Source organism: Nomascus leucogenys, chromosome 6 (genome assembly GCF_006542625.1).
Source record: "Nomascus leucogenys isolate Asia chromosome 6, Asia_NLE_v1, whole genome shotgun sequence".
NCBI lineage: Eukaryota > Metazoa > Chordata > Mammalia > Primates > Hylobatidae > Nomascus > Nomascus leucogenys.
In genome coordinates, this window is record NC_044386.1 from 47,086,736 (window position 1) to 47,113,565 (window position 26,830).

At 36.4% G+C, this 26,830-nt stretch overlaps 1 protein-coding gene across 2 annotated transcripts in view; it reads right to left on the bottom strand.

Moving 5' to 3' along the window:
* Nucleotides 1-26,830, bottom strand: part of UNC13C (unc-13 homolog C) — a 654,851-nt gene that overhangs the window by 355,688 nt on the left and 272,333 nt on the right. For both annotated transcript variants that reach the window (XR_004030428.1, XM_030814067.1), the window contains exons 9-10: nucleotides 14,391-14,618; nucleotides 13,289-13,430 (exon numbers count right to left, since the gene is read on the bottom strand). Coding sequence is in view for 1 of the 2 variants with exons in the window: in XM_030814067.1 (XP_030669927.1) it covers nucleotides 13,289-13,430; nucleotides 14,391-14,618 (370 nt within the window). In the remaining variant the exon portion in view is untranslated. The remainder of the gene's footprint in view (nucleotides 1-13,288; nucleotides 13,431-14,390; nucleotides 14,619-26,830) is intronic.

Genomic DNA, 26,830 nt, shown 5'->3' on the forward strand with positions numbered 1-26,830 from the left:
AATAAACCTATGATGTCAGAGGGCACCTTAGACATCATCTTGCAGTGAAAAATCATGCCAAATGTTCCCCCAGAGTTAGTGGTAGGTTTCCATCTTGTGCTTTCTTAACCTTATATGTTGTTCTGTAAGGACAGGGTGAAAAAAGATGATATGGATCTAATCATAATAAAAGCTCAAGGGGTTACTTCCTACTTCTTATTTTAGTGCTTTAACTAAGTCAAAAGAAGTGCTATCCATTTTATTGTCCCTCCAAGTCCAACTCTAGTCAAAATCAGCTTCAAAGTTTACTGGGTAGAAACATAACTGAAAGAAAGTAACAAACATATCATGAAGACTAAAGGCATTCTTAACATTTCATCAGGCAGGAAAACACTGTGGAGATGCTAATAAAAATGTCAACATCTGAGTTCATATCATAATGTTTGGGTATCGTGCACAGAAAAGAAAGGAATGTCTTTGGAATTATTTGGAAGAAAATGTCATTGAAAACAAAGGAGAAATAAGAGTGAAGCAATGGTGGGAATAAATTTTTTAAATTAACAGTAAAAGTTTATAGAAGATGCTTTCATTGGTAAAAAAATCAATTATAGAAATTATCATTTGAAAATAATTATTTAATATATTTTTATGCCTACTTTATACCCAAAATTATTTTAGGATGTTGTCCTTAAGTAGCTCAAAACTTAGATGAGGAAAATTACACTAACATATATAAAGTACATAAAAATTTGGAAGGACTGTATCAAAAACGGTCTCAAATGTCATAAGACTAATGGGGAAAAATGTTAAAGGCAAGTAGTAGATGTGACTGAGATAGCACATTCTTTTAATTTTGAGTAATGACTTTTTATATAGAACTCAATGAGTAAGGTATAAAAAATTCACAACAGTATTACATCCTAATTAGCCCATCAAGGAACTTGGGGTTCTGGCTATACTATCTACAATTTCATAAAAGTCTGAGACATTTTTCTCAGCCATAAATGTAAGGATGTAAATGCACACGATACTGTATTTTAGATTTTAGATGTGTTGAACACTGTAAACCATTAATGCCAGACCACAAAGGATGGTGGTGGTCGGGGTCACTGATTTTATTGTGTGCTCATAATCATCTTAGTAGAAGCAGCAATTTTATGTCATCTTGAATTTGTGGGGTGTGAGTAATTAGTGGAATATTGACTCTGCTAACACAGTGAATGAATTATTTTTTTGTCAGAGTTTTTTTTTCAAATGTTTATTGGGGTATAACTAAAATACAATTAACTGCACACATTTCAAGTGTACAGTATTTTTAGGTATTGGCATATGCATTCACCTATGGAATCATCACCATGATTAACATAATTAAAGTTGTATTTCAGAAGTTTCCCCAAAAGTTTCTTTGAGCTTCTTTGTAATCAGTTCCTCTCATCTTTCCCTTTGCTTACTCCCCAGGAAAACACTGATCTGATTTCTTACATTGGAAATTAGTCTGCATTTTGCACTTTCTATAATTTTATGCAGATGAAATTATACTGTAAGAATTCCTGTCTGAATTCTGTCACTCACCATAATTATTTTGAGACTTACCCATGATATTGTGTATACTACAGCTCATTCCTTTTCACTATTAACTAGTATTTCAGTCTCTGGGCTTACCACAGCTTCTATCTATTCACCTATTGATATCTACTCACCTATTGATATCTATTCACCTATTGATGAAGACTTGGGGTTGTTGTCAGTTTTAAGTTATTACAAAAAAGCAGCTATGAATATCTGTATACAAGTCTTTGTATGGACACATATTTTCTTTTCAATAAATGAATGAATTCTTTTCCCAAGTGGTTTACCGTTTCATAGTCCCACCAACAACAGAATTCCAGTTCTACCACGTTCTCACCAACACTTAGTGACAACAGGATAAAGGTATAGAGGAGACAACTAGAAGTATATTATTATAACTTTCTCATATTGTATGTGTAGTATTAATATTATATTACTTGTAGGCTGTTATAACTTAAAGATATATACATAATAAACTCTAAAGCAATAACTAGAATAACAAAATAATGAGATATAAATAACCCAACAAACTATATCATACACGATTATTAAAAATATTCAAGTGGTTCAAAAAAGGGCAGAAAAAGAAATACTAGGGGACAAAGAACATACTATTATACTAAGTATGATGTGATTTTCACATAGTTTTAATTTGCATTTCCCTAATAATTAATGACATTGAGCATATTTTCATGTGTTTGTTTGCTACCAACACAAATCTCCTGTGTGTACTTTAAAATGATAGGTAGTCTGTTCTCGTTGGGCAAAGTGTTCTAAGTAGCATATTTACGAGTAGTATAACTATTTGTGTCTTTATTTAAAGTGTATTTCTTACAGGCAGGATATGCTTGCACGTTGCTTTTTTATTCGATCTGACAATCTCTGCCTTTTATTCGGGGCATTTAGATGTTTTTTATGTAACGTGATCAGTGGCATATTTAAGTTTTAGTCTATCATCTTGCTATTTGCTTTCTGTTTTCCCTCATTTGTTTATTTTACCCCCTTTATAGGATTTATCATTTTTGATATTAAAATTTGTCTACTTTGGCCGCGCGCAGTGGCTCACACCTGTAATCCCAGCACTTTGTGAGGCCGAGGCAGGCAGATCACAAGGTCAGGAGATCGAGACCATCCTGGCTAACACGGTGAAACCCTATCTCTACTAAAAATACAAAAATTAGCTGGGCGTGGTGGCGGGCACCTATAATCCCAGCTACTTGGGAGGCTGAGGCAGGACAATGGCGTGAACCCAGGAGGCAGAGCTTGCATTGAGCCAAGATCACGCCACTGCACCCCAGCCTGGACGACAGAGCGAGACTCCGTCTCAAAAAAAAAGTCTATTTTATTGGCTTTTTAACCATAACATTTTTGTTTTCTCTTTTTAGTGGTTGCTTTAGAGTTTATAAACTCATCTTTAAGTGGATATTTATGTGATAACAGAAGATATAGGCATGAGTTGTGTTTCTTTCATTTTGCTTGTTGGGATGGACTATTCAGCAAAAATCTATTGGTCTCCCGAAGGTTTCTCATTTGTAAAATGATAACAACAACCATAATGACAATGATTAGTTGTGAAGTATTACACATATGATAGGATTTGAGATACAGTAAATAACTACACAAATATCCATGCCTATAATTATGATGATATTTGCAGTGATTTGGGTTTTGTTTTAGATATTTCTTCCTTGCCATTAATATTTCTTCAACACATTGCTTACCTATTTAAAACTTCTTTTGCCCAGCTTTCAAATATTACCTTTCTTTAAACATCTTTTATTTGGAGTCAAATATCTATCCTATTGTCAAGTCAAGTTGGCAGCACCAGGCCGAACTGACCACTTCTTCCCCACCTCCCTAGGACTGGCTCCCCCTACTGACGATGTTAGCCTCAGCATCCTCTCCACTCCAATTGTAATGAAAGCTCTGGGGCAAAAAAATCATGTGTCTTTCATATTTACCTCGGTGTCTGTAACACTGCGCAGAGTACCTCACACTTAAATATATGTTCAACAAATTATTTCTCTACAGAGTGTTGGGGCTGATACTAACAAAAAAAATGCTCAGAAAGCTGAATTTTACACTATATGGATCTGGGTCAACAGGGATCTGCAGACTCCCAGTTTGGCCAGGGACAGTACTAGCATGTCGATCTTTTTCTGCTTTCAAAATAGGTGGTCTACACAAGGGGTACATCCAAGAAGTGAGGGAATGAACCAAGTAGAGATAGATTGGCATTTTAGTTTTGGGATCTTGAAAATTCTGCTAGATCAGTTGGTTGTAGTGTAATACTACACTCAGGGGAAATTGCTTCAACCCACAAATGAGTGACTAGCATGCCCCATTAAGACTTCCCTGGTCTCCATTCCACACATGAAACATACAAGTGATAGTTTTAAGATGTTCCAATCATTGATAGACCAATAACCCCAGACTTGTGTGGTGCTTTGTAAAGATGAACTGAGCTAATTATTGAAAAACCCAAAGAGGTTTCCAGCAGCAAACTGAGTGCCAGAGTTGGGAAACACATGGCCAATGCTATTATATACCATGGGGAAGTGAAAAACAAGAAAATCTATTGAGTAGTGATCAAGAATCAGATCAGTGTGCAGAGAAGAGAGGAAGGGGAAAAGCAGGGAAAGGAGGGAGATAGGGACACAGTGAAAGGAGAGTGTGTGTGTGTAAATGGAAAGATGGAAAAACAGATATAGGTGAATAAACTCTCAGAGAAGAAGAGAGGAATAAACAAGCACAATCATTTCTGCCCTTGGGACAATTTGTTTGGCTTTTCCTGGTTTCTGCAAGGACTTTCTGTTCTCATATATTAAAATTTGTCCTCACCTAATCTGTTTTCCATGTACTAGTTTAATTGTAGAGGGTTCTCTTTCCTCTGACTGAGACAGATTCCTGCAGGACAGTCCTTTTTACCCCAAAGATTGCTGTTTGTACCCCCAACTGCTCCCTAAAGATTTGGGAGATTTTACTTAAGTTCTGTTTGGTTCTCAATTTAAAACTAAGTCAAGTTCATAGCACCTTGCACCTCTGCCTATGGAATATTAGAGTGATAGCTCTAAAGATGCATCTTGATTTGATATTTTCTAGTTTACTGACTGTGAATTAATTCTCTTTGGTGACCCTAAGTTCATATTTTATGACATTCAATTTAGATCTCTCCATAACTCCTTCCGCTATTTATTATAAAACCCTTAGATTCCAGTGAGAAGCAGTGATAATGTAAATTCTATTCTGTTGGCCTTGCTGTATGTGGATAGGTAATGGCTCAATCTCATTTAGCAAGTGAACAGTAGAATTGGTTATTATTATTTTCCTGCTGCTAGACATAATCACAATGTAGGCAATGATGAGAAAAAAAGAGAAATAAATAAATAAATAAATTCTAATCCCATAAAGTGTGACTAAACTCCTTGCTTTAGAAACTGTGGAACCGTCTTCTATGACAAATGACTTGCTGATGTTGGTACCATCACTGTAAAATGGCTCAGGCAACTGAGGAAATACTCCCTTCCCACATAGACTAGGAAAAGACTGCTGGTAATCTAGGCAATAAATCAGATGCATGATTATGTTCAGGCTGTCATTTTAAAATATTAGTCTGCTGTGCTATCAAAATATTTTAAATATGGTATTAAATAAATTATCTTTTATAGAGCTTAGTTCATGCTTAATTCATACTTAGCCCCAGCTGAGCAGCACATGGCATGGTGGAGAGCCATGGGCCTGAGGCACTCTGTGCACCACATCTGGGTAGCTAGGAATTGAATGTGGCTGCCATATACTTCAAAAGGTTCAAAACAGTCATGCCTCTAAACAACAGTATTATGAGTTTAGTGTTACTGTCTGTCAAGATGGGGAGTAACTTTTAGCACATTTCCCACGGTGAAACTGAGATTCAAAGAGGTTAAGGATTGGTCAAGAAACATGTTAGACCCAGAATAGTACTGGTATTCAGGTTTATCATCTTGTTGGCCAGATAGCTTTTGGTATCGCATGGAATCACTCTTTAAGTCAATACTTTCCATGGTACTTAACTACAGTGCTTTACATATAATGGTCACTCAGGAAATTAGGTGGAATTAAATGGATACTCCAAGAAGTAAGTGGAGCTGATTGTCCAGTCAGTTACATAAGTAGAATACTTAACTACCATTCCCATGCCTATTCAATGCTACTATAAATGAGGACACATTTGCACTCCTATCACAGGCATTTTGTTGACTAGACTTTCATTAACCTAATTCTTTACTCCAATGGTTAATATCTATTAAAAACAGATTAAGTAGAGCATATCTACTATCACCTTTATGACCTACCTCAACTCTTGCAGGGAGTCAGCATGAAATTTGTTTTTATTTCAGAAGTTTGCAAAAAGGAGGCACCAAGGTCTCAACTATAGAGTCCTCAGAAAACAGCATCAACATACGCACAAAATGTCAGTCTCCTAACTCTCAAATTTCCTATTCAAACTGGCAGACCATACTGGCACTTTCTCTCTATAACTCACTGAGAGAGTTACTTGTTTTCCTCCTGAGGGAATGGTTTATGATAAGCATAAGACATTTCATTAACAGTAGCAAAGGAAAGTGAAATTGAATGTCATAGTTAATTATGAAATGATCAACTATACAATTTAGGATCAAAGAGCAAAGATAACCAGCATCTTAGATTTATATGATAATCATTTTCAAAGTGCTTTCACATGTGTTATCTTAATTCATCTTCACGTGATATTTTAGGAATTAAACATTTGTTTACAACCCCTTGTAACTCAGATTTCTGTAAGGGCTTAATTGATTATGCCTCTGTTCTCTCCAAATGCTGTCCCGAGTGCCCCATTCTGAAATCACACAACATCCGTAGTATTTTAAAGATTATAAATTCAAACTCTTTGTTTTAAAGTAAGATAAATAAAATTAAAATTGAAATTATTTAGCATTAAAATCTCTAGAGGGCATTAAAGTGCAATTAATGGGGGGATAATTAAGGCCAAATCCCAAAGTTGAAAAACGATTTCAACTACATTTTCATTTTACCAGTTCTGTGATTGCTTGCCTTGCTTAGGTCTGCAAGTGAAGAGTTTGGATGTAGGGGAAAAAAAACCACACTTCCTAATTTCTACCTGTATCTTCACAATTTCTACCTGGCTTCACAACAGGGCACTACTTTGTAGTGTCGAATGTACTACAACCCATCTGAGCTTTGATTTCCTCATCAGTGAAGTGAGGAAGTTGGACAAAACTATCTCTCAGATCCATTTCCCAGTCTCTGTTCTCTGGTTCTTATTTTAGTAGAACTTATTTTTTTCTTTTTACAGCAGCCTATTCATTGGTTCTCCCTTGGCCTCACTATTCAAGTTGGAACTTTTTTGGTGTGAGACTATTACTGTCATATTTAGTGTAAAGACCTGAAGCTCAGCACAAAGGTATAATCATGTTATTAATGCTAATAATAATACAGCTATCATTTTTAATACTTAACAAATTCTATGAAATTTATATACAGTATCTACCTCAAAAAACATAACAATTCTGTGAGGTATGTATTATTATCCCTATTTTTCATATTAGACAAGCTAAAGCTCAGAAGTTAAAGTCACGCTATTAATAAAACATCCTATTTTCAGAATGTCAGTATACATTTTTTCCACCCCAGTTCACAGGGCAGAACTGTCAGGGTAGGGGGAGGCATGGATGAGTTCATCTGTGACGTGTATACATTTTTTAAAGTCTGAACATAAATTCACTGTGAACTCATTTCTTTCTGCAAAAGAGAACTGTTTATAAAGAAAAGGTAACTTTGCAATTCTCATGCAATTTTTATGATAAATGAAAACATGCACTGGTAGCTTCAAAATAGTATTTCTGGAGCCAGTGATATAGAACCTGTATAATAAGAATAAAATCTCAGAATTCAGGAAACTGATGACAGAAAGAACTAATGTTAAAAAAGTTGGCTTTTAAAAAGGAGACAAATAAAAAGAATTACAAGTGTAACTTCACTTAAAGTTAATAAATATTTTATCAGTAAAGTGGAAAATATTGTGAAAAATTATGTACTTATATATAGTTTATGCATGGCCAGGTACAGTGTTGAATTTGAATTTCTTCTTTGAAATGCTGTTGTTTAAAAAATACATATATTGTTATTGCCAGTACAGATGGTGCCTCCTATCAAAAGGAAACCAGGCACACAACATGGAAAATTATATGAAAACTGCCAATAATAATACAGATAATTCATAGTTTAATGGTCCATTCTAGTGTGTACTTCTGTGTACTTTCCCCATGAACTATGATGCTTTTTAGCCAGTCTGGTGGGAACAAGCACTAGCCCTGGTGTGGATGAGCACTGTGAACTGTCACATCAAGTACTTGGGTGGTCTTAGGTAGTTTTCTCACATGCATCATTATTTGGCTGCACTTATCATTACTCAGTTGATTTCTCAAGGAGGACCCTTTGAAGGATTAAAATAAGACAATAAATATTTCTATTTTATTTTACTGATTACAATTGGATCAATATTTCTAGAAATTTTATTCTCTTTGACATGCCCTATGTTGGCTGTCATACTGTTTTATTTTGTTTTTTGCTTATCAATCAAATTCAGGTTTCCAGACTTTCTATTCTAGTCAAGAGGGATTAACAGGGACCAGAGATATCCTCCCACATAAAAAAAACCAAGCAGTGAGCAAAATGTATCAAACGATGTTTTTCAATATAATAGAGATATGTCAGTGATGAACAGTGATCCCTGAGAGAGAGAAAAACGAAGAAAGAAAGAAAGTGAGCCCTATGATTACTTCAGCTTATTGCCTTGAGGGAGTTTTCCAATCATTGTGCAAGAAATAGAAACCAAGGTAGAGTCCATTAGACTCTTTGAGTTGAAAGACAGAATTGAAAGGTGGAGAAGACCAAGGCAGCTAGAGGTAACAGGGCATAATATCAACATAAAAGAGCTGAACAGAAGGAAGATTTCAACAATCTGCACAGGGGTCCCCTTGAGAAATGAGGTGAGGAATGATAAGTGCATGCACATAAAGAAACAGCCTGGGTGACAGAGCGAAACTCTGTCTCAAAAAAAAAAAAAAAAAAGAAAAGAAACTGCCCAAGGCCAGATTAAGATTTTAAAAGTTTAGATGCAACAGTGCCCAACACACAGCCAGTTCTAGAAATCATACTAATTTCCACTGGGCAGAAGATAAAACCTCCTAATTCATGAGTTAGTAGGAAGAGTATGCTGAAGAGTCTTCCCTTCATGATACGAGGAATAATTAGCCTGAAATTGAGCACTATTTCATTCCCCTTTAACACATTTGAAAAGCAAGATCCAAAGCACAAAAATATTTCCATGTAACTTATGTCCAGAACAAAGCTCAATAATACCTATAGGATGCTACAATATCCAGCAAACAACAAAGTAACATTTGCAATGTCTACAATTCAAGCTAAAATTACCAGGCAAGCAAAGTAGCAGAAAAACATAATGCATAATGAGGAGAAAAATCCATCAATCAAAAGTGACCAAGATTGGATATAGATGTTAGAATTGGTAGGGAAGGACATCAAAACAGTTATCATAAGTATTGCATGTTTTCAAAAATTTAAGTTGAGGCATGGAAGATACAAAGACCCAGTTAGGATTTCCTAGGATGGAAAAGAAAATGCCTAATATGAAAAATACAGTGGCTTAGATTTTAGCAAATTAGACATTACAGAAGAAAAGCTTAGTGAATTTAAACACACACAATGGAAGTAATCCAAAGTGAAATACAGAAGAAAAAAATAAGAAAAAAAGACATTAAGAAAATTTGGGGGGTGGAGGGCAAGTGGAGGGAGAGCATTAGGACAAATCCCTAATGCATGCTGGGCTTAAAACCTAGATGATGGGTTGGTGGGTGCAGCAAACCACCATGGAACATGTATACCTATGTAACAAACCTGCACTTTCTGCACATGTATCCCAGAACTTAAAGTAAAATTTTAAAAGAAAGAAAGAAAGAAAAGTCCTCAGAGTGTCAAGGAGCTATGGGGCAACTTCAGGAGGCCTAATATATATATAAAAGTAGAGCCTCCAAACGGACAGCAGAATGAATATTTAAAGAAATAATGACCAAATGTTTCCAAATTTGAAAGAAAACTGTAGACCCACAGTCCCAAATAGCTAAACGAACCCTAAACACTGGAAAAAGGAAGAATATTACACCACGCGAAATCATAAACCAATTGTACAAATGAGTTGAAAAATATTTTAAAAGCAGTTGGGGGAGTAGGGGAGATATGTTACACACAGAGAAGCAAAAATGTGGACAACTGCAGATTTGTTTTTGAAAACACAAAGACAACGAAGCAAAAAAATTAAAATGACAATCAGAATCATATGATCATCTCAATAGATACAGAAATAGAATGTAACAAAATGCAACATCTATTTCTGGTCAAAACTCTCAGTTCACTGAGAATAGAAAAATCACTTTTTAACTGGATAAATGGCATCTACAATAAAGCTACAGCTAATATCATAGTTAATCAAGAAATGAAGTTTTCCACTTGAGATTGGGAATGAGACTAAGATGTCTGCTCTTACCTCTTTGATTTGGCATCATACTGGAAATCTTAGCCAGTGCTTTAAAGCAACCAAAATTCCATCATGGTTTTTTTGTTTTGTTTTGTAAAAAAAAGATGAATCAATTCCTAAATTAATATCAAATAATTGATAGGTTACAAAATAGCCAAAATAAATTTGAAAAAATAAGGTTGGTAGACTAATTCCACCCAATTTTCAGACTTATTATAAAGCTGCAATGATCAAGACTGTGTGTTATTAGAAAACAGATAAATAGATCAAAGAAACAGAACGACATGTTCGGATGCAGTGGCTCATGCTTGTAATGCCAGCACTTTGGGAGTCTGAGGCAGAGAGATCACTTAAGGTCAGGAGTTTGAGACCAGCCTGGCCAACAGGGTGAAACCCTGTCTCTACTAAAAATACAAAAAATTAGCTGGGCCTGGTGGTGCATGCCTGTAATTCCAGTTACTCGAGAGGCTGAGGCAAAAGAAACATTTGAACCCGGGAGGTGGAGGTTGCAGTGAGCCAAGATTGTGCCACTGCGCCCCAGCTGGGGCAAAAGAGTGAGACTCTTTGTCTCAAAACAACCACCACCACAAGAATGACGTTCAGAAATACAGACACATATATATGGAGAGCTGAATTTTATCAAAGATGTAAAAGCAACTTAGTAGAGAAAAATACTGCTTTCAAAAATGGCACAGAAAAAAGTATATGTCCATATGCAAAAAAAATGAACTTAAGTCTGTCACTTATACCATACTCAAAAATTACCTCAAAATGTATCAAAAGCCTAAATGTAAAACTCAAAACCATAAAAGCTATACAAATACAAAATACAAAAGCAATACCAAATGGACAAAATATTTGAACAGACACTTGACCAAAGCAGATACATAGCACATAAGCAAATGAAAACATGCTCAAAATTATTAGTCCTTAGAGAAATGCAAAATGCAACCACTATAACACTGTATATGGATCAGAATGGCTAAAATGTCAAAAACTGGCCTTACCAAGTACAGATACCCCTCAACTTACAATAGGGTTACATCATGATAAACCCATCATAAGACAAAACTATCATAAGTTGACAATGCACTAAACATGGGCAACACAGCAGATGGTCTCCAGCTTATGTTGGTTCAATTTAGGATTTATAAACTTTATGATGATGCAAAAGTGATAGGTATTTAATCGAAACCATAACCCAATTATAGATCCTAAGAAACACCTCAGCTTACAATGGGATTACATCGTGATGAATATATCTTAAAGTAAAAAATCATTATGTCAAATTATCATAAGTCGAGGACCATTTGTATTGGAAGGGTATGTTTGACCTAGAACCCTCAGACATTTGTAGTGAAAGGATAAAATGGTACAGTCATCTGGAAAAAATATCTCAAACATTAACCATATTCCTAATATGTGATCCAGCTATTCATTCCACTTCTAGGTATTTATTCAAGAGAAACAAAAACATATGTCCACACAAATATTTACATAAAAATGTCAGTTTTAGTGTGAGTCATTCATTTAACATATGGGTCGCTTTGTTGTCATTAACCAAAAACTGGAAACAAACCAAAATATCCATCAAGAGGTGAATGGTAAAATAAACTGCGATATATTAATAAAATGGAATGCTAACAAGCAATAAAAATAAGCTATTGACATACCCTACAATTTGGATGGATCTCTAAATAATTACGTTGAATGAATAGAACCACACAAAGCATTACATGCCATATTGTTCTAGTTATAGGAAATTCTAGAAAATGCAAAATGAAAAGTATCCCATGGCATCAGAAAGCAAACCAGTGACTGCCTTTGCACATGGGAAGTCAGAAGGGATGACTTTCCACGAGGCATAAAGAATATTCTGGGGCACTGATGGATATGTTCATTATCTTCCCTGTAGTGACAGGAGGTACACATATGTCAAAACTTGACAAAATGTACACTTTAAATGTGTAGATTTTATGTTATGTCAATTATACCTCAATAAAACTGTTTCTAAGCTTTCAGATATCCGGCTTCCTGAAAAACCGGAAGCTCTAGCTGCATCGTGTCTACATGATCGCATGGCAACGGAAGCCATTTATTTTCTGGGAATCACCTGTTTTCCAGTTTTCCTTAGTCTTCATCCCTCCCCTTTGTTGTTCATTTCCTGTTTTATTCATTTACTTGACTCCAACAGGAAATTTAATTTTAACTTCTAATTGATTTCTTGTCTTCTATTTTAACACATAATGGTATTCGTCTCTCCCAGAAGTCTGAAGGGAGAAATCCTCCAAATCCCTTAGTTCATTCTACAGTACCCTCTGTTATTTGGTTCCAGCTGATTTTCCAAACCTATTTCTTAAGACTTCCTTCATCAGGCCATATATGAAAGAAACTCTACTTCTTACACAATATTGCCCACATTCTCAAATAAGCTATATATTCTCGGTGTATTTACTTACCATGGTAATGAGATTCCTGTTTAAAGCATTTGCAAAGAGAGAACTAAAGAAAAAAGACTTGTCTTTAACTCATGTAGGAATTTTTATTTCTACCAAATAATAACTGAAATTCATTTTTTTACAAAGGAGTGTTAAAAAAAGAACTTTTGAGAGAAAAATGAGTTCCTGCTGTTCAGTGAAAGACATAAGAGGTTTAAAAATAAATGCCCTCATGGAATGTACAAGGTTATAAAAGTTATCATCAACCATCTCAATAGTATTAGCTAGTGTAGATATGGTTCCACCCCAAGTGATGGGCCAGGAGATGCTCTAAGTCTATTGTCTTTAGTTATAAATCTTCAGATGTCAAGATACTGTGAAATCAAGATTACATTTCTGGCTATGTTGGGTCATCTCAAGTTATAGATCATGTTGTATATATTTTTTTATCTCCTGCAAAGCTACCCCAGTCATGCCATCTTTTTTTGATTCGAAGTATTCTTCTTATTCACTTGTTTCCAAAGATGAAGAATAAATAATAAATATTATGAGAGTATTGAGGGAGTTTATAACATTACTTTTACTTTTTTATTTCTTTTGGGTAAGAGATTATTAAAATACAAGATAATTATTGCATACTTTGTATGCCTGTCTTAAATTCATTGTTAAATAAGTTAATATTTGTAAAGGTTTCACATTATATACTCACAAATAAAACTTCTCATCCCATACTGGGTTCAAATTTCCAAAAATGGTTTTTGTTCTTCTTTTGTTCTTTCCAACTTGAACTGTAACATATGGATCACTAGACCCTGTTTTATCTTTTGCCTGTAGACCCTGTGCAGAAACCACTGAAATAAACCAAAATGAACATTTTAACATACAGAGTCCTCAGAAACAAAAAATAATAATAACAAAGACAATTTTTCTGTCATTTGGTTCTTTGGGTTTGCAGATGCATCCCTGTTGCTTTCATTCTCATGACCCACAGAACTTTAAAAAAAGTTTAATAAAAATAAATATACAACATTAAAATCTGTAATTTTTGCTTTTGTCTCTAATGAAAAGTAGCTCTATACATACACATGCATATACATATTGGCTATATACTCATACACATTACTGCATACATGTACAGAGGAATGAGGAAGATATACCTACACTTATATGAAAAATTACCCAACATAATTCAAAGGCCTGTAATCCAAACTGATTTATTTATGAGTCTGCCATCAATATTGATCAACTCTACATAGTTGAGAAAGCATCTTTATTTATCTTGTAAATACAAAATGAGTACGTAAAGAGTCTTGGTAAATGTTAACAGGCTGCACAGTCACTTGCTGTTAACATTACAAGCAACTTCAGAAGTCCAATTTACTAGATCTCATTAAACTCAAATTGTCCTGACTCGAGGACCAAATGGATGAGGGATGTTGAGCCAGGAGTAAGTAAAATAACATTGATTTTCTCATTTAAAAAGATTAACTGAACAGATTATTAGCTACTGTTATAATTTATTACTGGTAGGCAGCAAAAATACTCATTTCTTGTCAACTGCAGGTGAATATATTGAAAACCAGAAACTTTTTCCTATGAAAGAACTTTTGATTAGGACAAGACACAGACTAAAATTATTTCACTTATCTAGTATGTATTTTCAAAATGTGAAGTAACAACTAGTCTTGTTCATATTAACATGATTCAAAAAATAATCATTTATTTTACCTATAATTATTATTAGCAGTTATTTCTAGGACACATAAAAATCTCAATTTACAATAAAAATTTTTAAGAAGACTTATTTTTACCTGTAATGGTTATTTTTGCAGACCACTTAGATGTCCCATCCAGTACACTCTGTTTGGCCGCCTTTGTATACTGCACAAAATCTTCTTTAGAAATCTGAAACATTTCCTGGATTACTTCAAATACTTCTGGCCGGTTTCTCTCCCTGATCTTCATTCTTTCTTTCATTGCCGTAATGATGGTCTGAGTCTTGTCTTCGGCACCATGTTTAGAACTCTTTTCTGCTGCTCCTATGATGGAAAAATCAATGGTGGTGTGAGCGTACGTGCCATTACTTTTTGATGGCTAAAGGAGGGAGGAAAAGGAGGAGGAAGTGAGAATGAATGAGTGCTTTCATTCTGTGGAGTCAGGTGGCTTTTTAGAAAAATATCATAATGAACTGCTATGCTGAGATTCACAACAACTAGTACTCCTTTGTGCTATTGGCAAGTAAATTGACCTCCTATGATTCCCAGGCTTTTCTTTTGTATTACTGAACTAAATTAGATGTTGTGCAAAAATTTGGTTTGAATTTTCTAAAAAGAATTCAAAAACAGCAAAAAGAACAGAGACAATCAAATGTGTTACATACCACACATATTTCCTCAATGGGTGTCCAAAACAAAATTGAGAAATAGAATATAAGTGGCAAAAGTCACTTGGAAAGCAATAATTCAAACACATCACTGTTATTTGCTGAACATTAAAATAGAATGTAAGATTTTACTTAGGAAGAAACTGATTGAACTGTTTAAAAAAGATTTGGACACTACTAGGCTAAATGACCTACAAAGTAACTGATAGAATACTGACTTGAACTCTCTTTCTCTAATATATCCAGAGCTTTTAAATGACTGAATACTCATTTTCCACTAAAAACTTTTTTTATTTCTGGGGCATTGTCTTTCATGACCGGTCTCAACTTTCTGGGCATTTTTGTTTGTAACACAAATCATTCGGTCAGTGAAGGATTTCTAAAATTCCATTATTGGATCCCTAACCTTAAGCTACTGGCTAGATATTCTCATTGCTCTGTATGGCCTTCTGGGTTGCCTAGTATTACACAAGTTAATAACGGACCATGGTTTCAATTTCCACAATTCCTTAGTGAGTTTAAAGTAAGAAAGCAAAAGCTCATGTACCAGTGTCTACAGGAACTGCCACTGCTAAAATCAAACATTTTTTTGGTACAGAAGCAACTGAAATATAGTGAAAATAATCGAAAGGCTTGTGTTCATAGGTAGTAATTGCTCTAATTTTCATTGGCATGACTGTAAGTTTGCATAATTAGTATTCTCATTTTTTTTCTGAACTATTATATTTCTGAGATAGGCATACTAATATCTCATAAACTATTTAGAGATTAAATGGGATAATTTATAGGTAAGCACAATTTCTATGATAAAGATAATATCAGTAATGTTCTTTGAACCTAATTTGTGAATGTTGAGCCCAATTTAAGTATAGAAAGTAAGACAAAAGATGAAAGGTCAACTATTAACTTTACTTATGATAAATTCATATACAATTTGACAGCAATAATTTAATGTAAATGTTCATTTATTTGAAAGTGTAATATGTTTCCTAGAGTGGAAAAATATGTTCATAATAATGAATGTGAATAGAGGAAGCTAAAAGATATGAATATTCCAGTGGTAGAAAGAGCAGGCTACCTGTCTTTATCTTTTATTTTAAACTTTGAGGACCTAAAAGACATTTAAAAAAAGGAAGACAAAAAAAAGAACGAATTCCACTAAAGATTATTTAAAAGTACATTGTAAATGGTCTACACTGTTGAAACATGTCCCTGGAATAGCTACAAATTTGTAAATTGCATGCAATTAAGATGTTTTAATTTATCAATATTGGTTTAACTACACAGTCCATAATTCTTAAACAGTAAAATTAGCTTAGGCTGGAGTAAATAGTTGAAACTATTCGATAGGCATATTTTATTCAAGTAGTTAATATTCATTAAATGGAAAGGACAGTGGTGGCTGGAAAATGTTCCCTACAAGACACAAAGTGACTCAAAAGTTTGGTCTGTGACAGCCAGGCAAGGAATGGCCAAAAGGTTAGAAATGTCATAAAAATGTTGACTCTCCCCCAAATTTCTAAGCGGCTCTTCTTATGTTTGCTATTAATGCTCCCAAAGGCTCTAGGAAGGAGTGCTAAAGTCATGTAGAGTTAGATATACTTTGGATTATTTTTCTAAATTCAGGAAGAGCCCATCTAAATACCACACACGCAATAAATGCTCGAACAATAGCTGCCAAATTCAAAGTTAGAATATAAAGAGATTTTTCATCCAAAGGAATCAGACTTCTGTCCTTCACAACTCCCTCTTTTTACTTAAAAAAAAAATTAGGAAAGCTTGAGCATTAGCTTTGAAATTTCACTTATTCTTATGTATTATTGATGTTATTATCGAATATCTATTCTAATATGTACGGACAAAAGAGCCATAAACTGAAATTGCCAATCGGTGGACAGCAGGTTAATAGAGACATAGTGTTTAAGCATTTTCTCTGTTATTTCTAAAAAAAAATATTTAGCTTTTAAAAATTTCTACTTTTGGCCGGGCGTGGTGGCTCAAGCCTGTAATCCCAGCACTTTGGGAGGCTGAGGCCAGCGGATCACGAGGTCAGGAGATTGTTACCATCTTACTAACATGACGAAACCCCGTCTCTACCAAAAATACAAAAAAATTAGCTGGGCATGGTGGTGGGCGCCTGTAGTCCCAGCTACCTCGGGAGGCTGAGGCAGGAGAATGGCCTGAATCTGGGAGGCAGAGCTTGCCGTGAGCCGAGATCGCGCCACTGCACTCCAGCCTGGGCGACAGAGCGAGACTCCATCTCAAAACAAAACAAAACAAAACAAACAAACAAACAAAAATTTCTACTTTTTCATTTTTGATCCGAAGAAAATTATTCATCTTAGATTGTTTAGCTCAGAGATAGAGACAAATTCATAATTAATTTTTGTCACTGATTTAGAAGTACTTTCCATTGCCCTATTCTTTATCAAACCCACATATCTTAGGTTTCTAATGAAACTCTTTATTAAATAGTTACAATTTGCCATGAATTTCCAGCCCTTTGGGTTATTTTTCTTTGGCCTTATTTGTTTATCTAAAAGTCATCAGAGATAACTTTAAATTTGTTTTTATATGAGTCTTTCTTCAAAGCGTGTGGTAGAAGGTCTAGTAGTGTCATTGAAATACAGTCATATGCCAACCAGAGATCAACAATAGATGAGATCAAAGGAGATAATGTAAACTAAAAGCACTTTGTATAGTATAATATCCAAATGAAATGCATCATTGATACTTTTAAAAATAATTACTTGACAGATAAGACAATATAATTACGGACAACACAATCATAATTCAACCTTAGACAGAGGGGCAAACTGGTTTTCTTCTATGTAATTTAATGGGACAATTAACTAGAACTCATTTTTCTTTAATTTTTATCAGACAAAACATCTAAACTTCAGGTGAAATTAACAATTTTACCATCTTTATATGGCAATTTACAATTTTTGTGTTTTTTTCTGCAGAAGTATCTATAGATAATATCTACAAATACTTACAGAATTTATAGATATAATCTAAAAATGGAAGAATATTGAAGTTGTTATATATGTAACTTTATATATAAAACAAAGTTACGGCCGGGCGCGGTGGCTCACGCTTGTAATCCCAGCACTTTGGGAGGCCAAGGCGGGCGGATCACGAGGTCAGGAGATCGAGACCACGGTGAAACCCCGTCTCTACTAAAAATACAAAAAAATTAGCTGGGCGTGGTGGCGGGCGCCTGTAGTCCCAGCTACTCGGAGAGGCTGAGGCAGGAGAATGGTGTGAACCCGGGAGGCGGAGCTTGCAGTGAGCCAAGATCGCACCACTGCACTCCAGCCTGGGCGACAGAGCGAGACTGTGTCTCAAAAAAAAAAAAAAAGTTACATAAAATATATATTTTGATTATATATAATTTTATAAAACATACATATATAAAGTTATATATATATAAAAACTTAAAACTACAGGTGTGTATATATATACATACATACATATGTAATACACACACATACATATATGTGTGTATATTATATATAGAATATATGTATACATATATATGTATACACATATATATGTATATAATAACTTCAGTGTTCTTCCTTCTTCTCAGCTCTTTCCTTTTGCTATTTTTCTCAACAGCTCTTCCAAAACATTTCTACTCTCAAGTCACCTACCTCACCCCCATTACCCTCCATTCTCAGCATATGATCTTATCTCAAGAGGAAATAGAGGTCTTTTAAACTCAACAGTCACATTTTCTCTCCTCTCCTACAGAAACAAACAAAAAAACCCAAACCTGATTTGTAGTATTAGCAGATTTCTGTGATGTAAATACTTCTAACAGCTGATTCCAAGCAAATGCCTCAAAAAATTCTTTCATATTTAACAATCACTATTGACATAGCTACCTGCATATATGTCCATTCCTTATGCTACCTCATAAGGCCCAAATTTTATTAAATGTGTATTTCAAGTGTCTAACACACTATTTGGAAACTAGCATACACTCAATAAATAGAGGAAATACTTCTCGGGGGAGCCGAAGATAAAATGATTGGCAAAATTGAATATTTAATTTGGCTCTGGGTTAATTTAATGTATTATGAACTTCTTGCAAACTCCTGCCCTAAGGCCACAATTCTGGAAAAAAAAAGGAATACATTGGATATAAAATGATAAATATCCTGTCGAATAAACCTTATGAAAAGACAAAATACACCTGGCCCTTGGGTTTGGATTTGGAATTCTTAGAAAACAAAGGCTGTATTCCCATCATTAGATAACAGAATTTGGTTAACCTACATGCCACAAGCACTTACATAGTCACCATAAAGCAAAAACATAAATGCCAACTACAAATGGCAGAAATTTAAATAAGGTAAAAGTGCACAGTAGCTAATGATGCTTCAGTGATATGGTTTGGCTGTGTCCCCACCCAAATCTCATCTTGAATTTTAGCTCCCATAATTCCCACCTGTTGTGGGAGGGAGCTGGTGGGAGATAATTGAATCATGGCAGCAGTTGCCCTGTACTGTTCTCATGGTAGTGAATAAGTCTCACGAGATCGGATGGTTTTATAAGGGGAAACCCCTTTCATTTCTTTCTCATTCTTTCTCTTAGCCTGATGCCATGTAAGACCTGCCTTTTGCCTTCCGCCATGATTGTTAGGCCTCACCAGCCATGTGGAATTGTGAGTCCATTAAACCTCCTTTCTTTATAAATTACCCAGTCTTGGGTATGTCTTTATCAGCAGCCTGAAAACGTGCTAATACACTTGGGTAGAGGAGACAATCTTGAGTGTGAATCCTGATCTGCCACTTACTAACTGGCATGGTCTGAATGTTTGCATCCCATTGAAAGTCATATATTGAAACCTAATCCCCGATGTGATAATGTTAAAAGATGAGGCCTTTGGGAAGTAGCTAGATCATGAAAGCAGAGCCCTCAAGAATGGAATTAATGGCCTTATAGGCTCAAGGGAGCTCACTTGCCCCTTATACTATGTGAAGATGCAGCGGGAAGTCAGCAGTCTGCAACCTGGAAGATCGCCCTCAACGGGCCCTGACTGTGCTGAAACCTCCCTCATCTTGGGCTTTCTACCTTCAGAACTGTGGGTAATAAATTTATGTTGTTTATAAGCCCCCCAATTTATGGTACTTTCTTATGCAGCTGAAACAGACTAAGATCCTAACCTTTTAGTCTTGAGCTAGTTAGTTTATCTCTCTCAACTTTAGCTTCTTCATCTGAAAAACAGGTAGGAATAGTAGTAGTGTCTCCCTTAACAGGATGAGGATTCAATGAGATAACACATATAGCTTTAATAATAGTAATGGAATAAGTATAGTGATTTCAGCATGTCAAAAAGGTGAAGGTATAGGTATTTATTAAAGAACTTCAGGCCAGGAGTGGTGGCTCACATCTGTAATCCCAGCACTTTTGGAGGCCGAGGTGGGCGGATCACTTGAGGTCATGAGTTCATAACCAGCCTGGCCAACATGGTAGAACTCCGTCTCTACTAAAAAAAAAAATACAAAAAAATTAGCCCGGTGTGTTAGTGCACATCTGTAGTCCCAGCTACTTGGGAAGCTGAGGCAGGAGAATGGCTTGAACCCAGCAGGCGAAGGTTGCAGTGAGCCGAGATTGTGCCACTGTACTCCAACCTGGGAGACAGAGTGGGACTTTGTCTAAAAAAAAATAATAATTTCACATTAGTAAGAAATGTTAGGGGTTTGAGCTTCATAATCACTTGACCTCTGAAACAACTGGAAAACTCTCACACAGACGGTGTCTGCAGTATGCTGGATGCTCTGTATCTATTTGCTAGATGAGGGCCAAGGAAGGGCTTAAAGATAAAAGAAATTTGAGTTAAAAAAAAATAGAGAAAAGAACTTATTTATTTTTTTGACATCCATAAAGCCTTTCCTGCATTTGAGACTGATGGACCCAGAGAAAGTGGGTGGTTAACATCCATTGAAAGCATTCAGAGGGTCTGATATTGAGGCATTTGTGTATTCCTTTCTTTCTCTAGGAGCCTCTCTGACACGGGAAATGGGTCTTTACTGTTTTTCTTTTATTTCCCAGTAAAAACATGTAGGTGGGCCTGCTTTAATTGTCTCTCTGCTTTTTGCCCCCGTGAAATCATGTGGGTGGACATTCAGTTGCCATTCTCTAAGTTTCCATTCTCTACCCATTTCCTTCAGATGTTTTATATCCAAGATAATACGAACCCTCCTCTTTTAACATGCCTTCAGTCTTTTCAAGGAACAGACCTGCAACTCCCCCAGTCTTCAAGTTAGCAGCCTCCTTTTTCTTGTAAAATCAAAGCCACGCACTCCTCATTTTTTGCAAACAACAAAGGACTGACATTTAACAGAAGGTAATTGGAGGAGCACAAATCTTACATAGCGTCATCTCCCATTCGTGTAGGTGAGAGCCTGTAGGTAACTCTGTCACTGACAGTGGGAAAATACAGGAAGGTAGTCCGCTTCCCAAGGAACTACCACCTTCTCTAAAATGACCAGTTGTCAGGGAGCGTGGCACCAAGAGCACACAAAAACTGCCAAACTGTTTTTTCTCTTCTGCCTGTACCGTCCCCACCATATTCAATCATCTCATTATTGGTATATGCAAACTTTTAGAACAAGTTTGAAAACAAGCATGTTTTAAAAATACAAAATCAGGAATGTGCTTGCATAACAGTACGTTAAAGCTACTACATCTCATCAGCATTTTCTAGAGGTTTCCCAGTCATCACAGAGTCAAAAGCTATCTACACTTTTAGGGGAACAAATTAATTGTAATTTAAAATGTGCTCAATTTTCAAAATATTTTTACTAAGCAAGGAAAGAGAAGAAACCAAGAGAGTAATGGTAGGAGGAAGAAATTTTTCTTTGTATCACATTTAGTTACATAGATTTCTTCATATACTTTTCAAAAAAATACAAAGCAAAAGAAAAGTAAACACCAAAATTTTCAAAACAAGATTTATTTCTATTTCTATTTCTTCATAACTAGACTCTGACTTCTAGGAACTTTGCTAACACAAATAGTTCACAGTGTGGTTCAGACCTGGCCTGGTACTCATAGCTAGGCTACGTTGTTCTTTTCTTGGACCTAAACAATTTCAAAGAGCGCCAACCTTAGACGTGGTCACCCTGCAACAGCATTAAAGTAAGACAAACAAGGCCGCTTCCTTATTTTTCCCAAGCATAGACAAAAACATAGCACTGTGTAAACCACAAAATATCAAATATTCGCTTTCCTAACTAATATGAGTGGTTATTGTTGCTTTAAAGTATAATTGTTGTCTTTTATCCTCAGGGAATGCGTTCCAAAGCCTTCAAGAATACCTGAAACCTCAGACAGTACCAAACTCTATCTTTATTGTATAGTGTTTTCGTTGTTGTTGTTGTTGTCATTGTTTTATTTTATTTTAATCTGACCACCAAGAAAGCTACTAAGTGACTGTGGCGTGAGTAGCATCTATAGCATGGATACAATGACAAAGCGATGACTTTCGTTCCAAGAAGGATGGCAGATTTCATCATGCTACTAAAAATGGTGTGCAACTTAAAATTTATACATTATTTCTAGAACTTTCTGTTTAACACTTTTGGACCATACTGCAGAGGACTGAAACTGGAAAGTGAAACCACGAATAAGGAGGGACTACTGTAAAGCTGTGGCTTCAGTCTACTCTGCCTTCCTTCTAGATTAGATGCTTACAGACACAAAATCATAGAATTGTCCTCACTTCCACATAACACCCCATCCAGAGTACACCTCTGCTTTCCAGCACCGTCTTGCTGAGATGCCCTACAGTCACCCTGGTGCATGCTCTCCCTCACAGTAATAAAACATACTTTTTAAAACTACGGGTGTGTTCCTGGTGGCCTCTAGCTGGAGGTCATTGACAAGTATTATTAACTGTTTTCACGGATGAGGAAAATGACGCCCAGGGGAGTTTTAAAAACACTATGGTTGCAATAAGACCTGAAGTCAGATTATTTTTAAGTAGCTCAACACTATGAAAAAACATGCATTGATATCCATTGAGTATGTTACATAGAATACCTCTACGGCATTATGCAAAGCATATTCATCCTCTTAGTCCTCTCCAGCAGCCAACCCCAACACCTGAAAATGCTCCATTATTAGTCTATTCCTTTGGGTTAAGGAACTGACCATTGCATACCTTTCCCTTTTAGTGTTGTTGAAAAGTCAATGCAATAACATGCTGGGATAGAGGTGGTAGTGACACGGAAGGGGGTCAGGGAAGTGCCTGAAGGGGAAGGGTGTGGTCTCTGGCTAGGGCTCCACCCCTGGGCCTCTGCCCAGGGACCTAAGTGAGGACAGGCATTTTTGTTTTCCTGCCCAAATGTTGCATTGCCCAAGACAACCCTGGCCTGCCACAGCCCCATCCTGTGCCTATAAAAACCCTAAGGCCCTAGCCAGCAAACACATAAGCAGCTGGATGTGGAAAGGAGCACATCAGCAGAGGAACACACAGGCGGCTGGACATCCAGATGAACACATTGGTAGAAAAAGACACAAGTGGCTGGATGTTGAGAGGACACCGATGGGAGCACGCGGGGTGGAAGAGCACAGGACAGACATCGTCACGCCAGCAGACCATCAACTAACAGAATGTGGTGGGGTTTGGCCAGGGCAGTCAGGGGAGAGCCCGGGCCTCTAAGCGGCCTGCCTCCAGGGGAAAACCATTTCCTTCTGGCTCCCCCATCTGCTGAGAGCTACTTCCACTCAATAAAACCTTGCACTCATTGTCCAAGCCCACGTGTGATCCAATTCTTCCAGTACACCAAGGCAAGAACCCTGGGATACAGAAAGCCCTCTGTCCTTGCGATCAGGGAGGGGTCTAATTGAGTTGACTAACACAGGCCACCTACAGGAAGCTAAACTTAAAGAGCATCTTGTAACATATGCCTACTGGGGCTTCAGCTTTAAACATTCACTCCTAGACACTGCCGTGGGGCTCCCTACCTATCTGTATACTCCCCTAGAGGTCTGAGCAGCGGGGCACTGAAGAAGCGAGCTACACCTCATCACACGCCCTGCAAGGAGGACATGAGAACTTTTCCTATTTCAGGAGCATTGAGGATTTATTGGCGGTTGGCTGTAGATGGCGGGCCCTGAGGAGTTATCATGGCGGGGAACTCTTGGAGGCTACAGCAGGCAGCATAGAATGTCTCCAATTCAGGGGTACCCTGTGTGCTTTCTCCCATATGAAAAAATGAGACAGTGCTGAAAATAAAATGCAGTAACTTTCCTTTTCTTCCCCCTAGGACTGACTTTGCAAACTTATTTATAAGTTAGGAAAGAACACCAGGCTGAATTCAGAGACCTGAGTTCTAATCCCGCTTACGCTATTCACTTGATTCTTTTTGATGAGACACTAAATCTTCTGAACTCAGCCAAAGCAGTAGACTGAGTTCCCTAACTCACTAATCTCGAAGCTCCTTTAATAGCGTATGCTTATATGGAAAGATGATATTTAAACCATAACAGGTTATTTCTAGTTGTAGTTCTTGTTCCTTCATCCATTAGTTTAACCACATTTGTTAAGCAGCTCCTTTGCTTAAATGTGTGTTAAGTAGCAGAGGATAAAAGGAATCCTACTTCGAAGTTTCCTGAGTACTCATTACTTAAACATATGTTGTAAAATTGTTATTGAAAGAGGAAAATGTCAAAAGTTTCCAAGGTACATGTTCACATCAGTTCATCTAAGTTATGTATTAGAAAATAAGGGCCGGGCACGGTGGCTCAAGCCTGTAATCCCAGCACTTTGGGAGGCCGAGGTGGGCGGATCACGAGGTCAGGAGATCGAGACCATCCTGGCTAACACGGTGAAACCCTGTCTCTACTAAAAATACAAAAAATTAGCCGGGCGTGGTGGCGGGCACCTGTAGTCCCAGCTACTCGGGAGGCTGAGGCAGGAGAATGGCGTGAACCCGGGAGGCGGAGCTTGCAGTGAGCCGAGATTGCGCCACTGCACTCCAGCTTTGGGGACAGAGAAAGACTCTGTCTCAAAAAAAAAAAAAAAAAAAGAAAGGAAGGTTGAGTCCAGGAAAAATACCACTTACTTTCTTCGCAGCTCTGAGAGCCCAGAATAAAGCTCCTACCCACAATAGATGATCAATATATACAGATATTTGACTGTCTTAAGATATGATTTCAAAATGTGATAACAGGGCAACAAAGAAAGGAGAATCAATATCTAATTTGCAAACAAGAGTATGTCAGCCAGATTTTATTAATGCTACAAAGTTATTAATTGCTTGTCTTAGGACACATAAGTTCAACATAATGTCAGTAGGAAGCACATAGAACTAAAGAACACATCTCACAAAATGCTTCTTTGCTGAGCGTTTGGTGAAATATTTTCTGGCCTCATGCAGGTGCTTGAAATTTCTAGTTAGGAATTAAAAGTAGGCAGAATGCTTATTCAGTAAGACTCTGGGATTCCTTCTTTGGAGATGTGTAAGGAAAGTGCCATGATTATTTGCATTTTTTTCCAATCTCTGTAGCTGTCTCTTTTCTACACTGAAAAGATAATCAAGGAAAATATTTTACATATGATGTCTCTTTTACATATGACTCACTCTGCACACAACCCTCATCCCAGCCAACATGGCCTTTTTCTAGTTTAAAACTACCACCGAGGTGCTACAGCAAGTTCCTTACAGGTTATGTTAACATAATTCAGGGTCACAACCTGCTCCTCCATTTATTATAATTAAATTATTTCACCACCAAATGCTTTTTCCAAAAAAGAATAAAATGTCTTTTTAGGTGACGAGACACAAATGAACTAATTAAAGAAAAAGCAGGTGAACTCTGGCTGCTGCCACTGATTTTATTGAAGGAGTATAAATCAGGTCTCTTTTCTCATTGTTCTCCCTGTTTCCGTTTAGTCTCCTTCTTACCACCCTGTGACTATGAGTTTTGGGCCAAGAAGGTGGTAAAATCTAGGAACTACCATCAAGTACAATTAGCTAGAGAGAGTGTTAGATGAAGCTCTTTGGGGAATTGACTGGACATTTCCATGCATCTCTGAAGCCACACGGAAGCACTGGAGCAATGAGTGGGATTTCACCATCACCTGGTCTAATTCCACTTGACTGAAGGTGCACAAGTCACAAACCCAAGACTTCATGGTAAGGAAACACCTAACTTAAATCAGTTTGAAGTAACTTTACATACTCTCTCTTTTGCGTGGGTCATTGGTCAGACCACATTAATTTCTTTTAGCATGTGTGTGTTGATAGACTGTAATTATTCAGAAAAGAATTAGCAAAATAAAAAGAGTACTAGAAACCTATAGAAAACTAGATAATTACTTTTAAGTACTTGAAAAACTGTCATATTTAATAGAGTTCATTAAATATTTTTGCCAGAAGTAAGATATAGCTTAATGGGTAGAAATTACAAGGAAAGACACCTTGGCTTAAATTTTAATTTACGAACTAGCATTTTAAAATCATGAGTTAAACTGCCTACCAAGGGTTTAAAGTTTCCCTGGAAATGTTACAAGATTGAAGGGCCATTTTGTAAAGAAAATCATAGAACTGTCTTACATTTAGAGGGGGCTGAATTAGCTATACCTTCTAACTCTGATTTTATTAGCTTTTTATTCTTTCCTTTTCTTCAGTTTTGGCATTCATGAAATTATCTCATATATAGTGTTACCATTGCCATTTTTTGGCTTAAAACAATGAATAAGAGAAATTTCTTAAGGTAATTTCACTGATTCTGTAGGGAGAATTCCAAATTTTATTGATAGTTATCATGGAAAGTTATGAAGTTAAGTACACATACTTGTAGGACCTCTTTCTGATCAATATGAGAGTGTCAATTTTAGGGAAA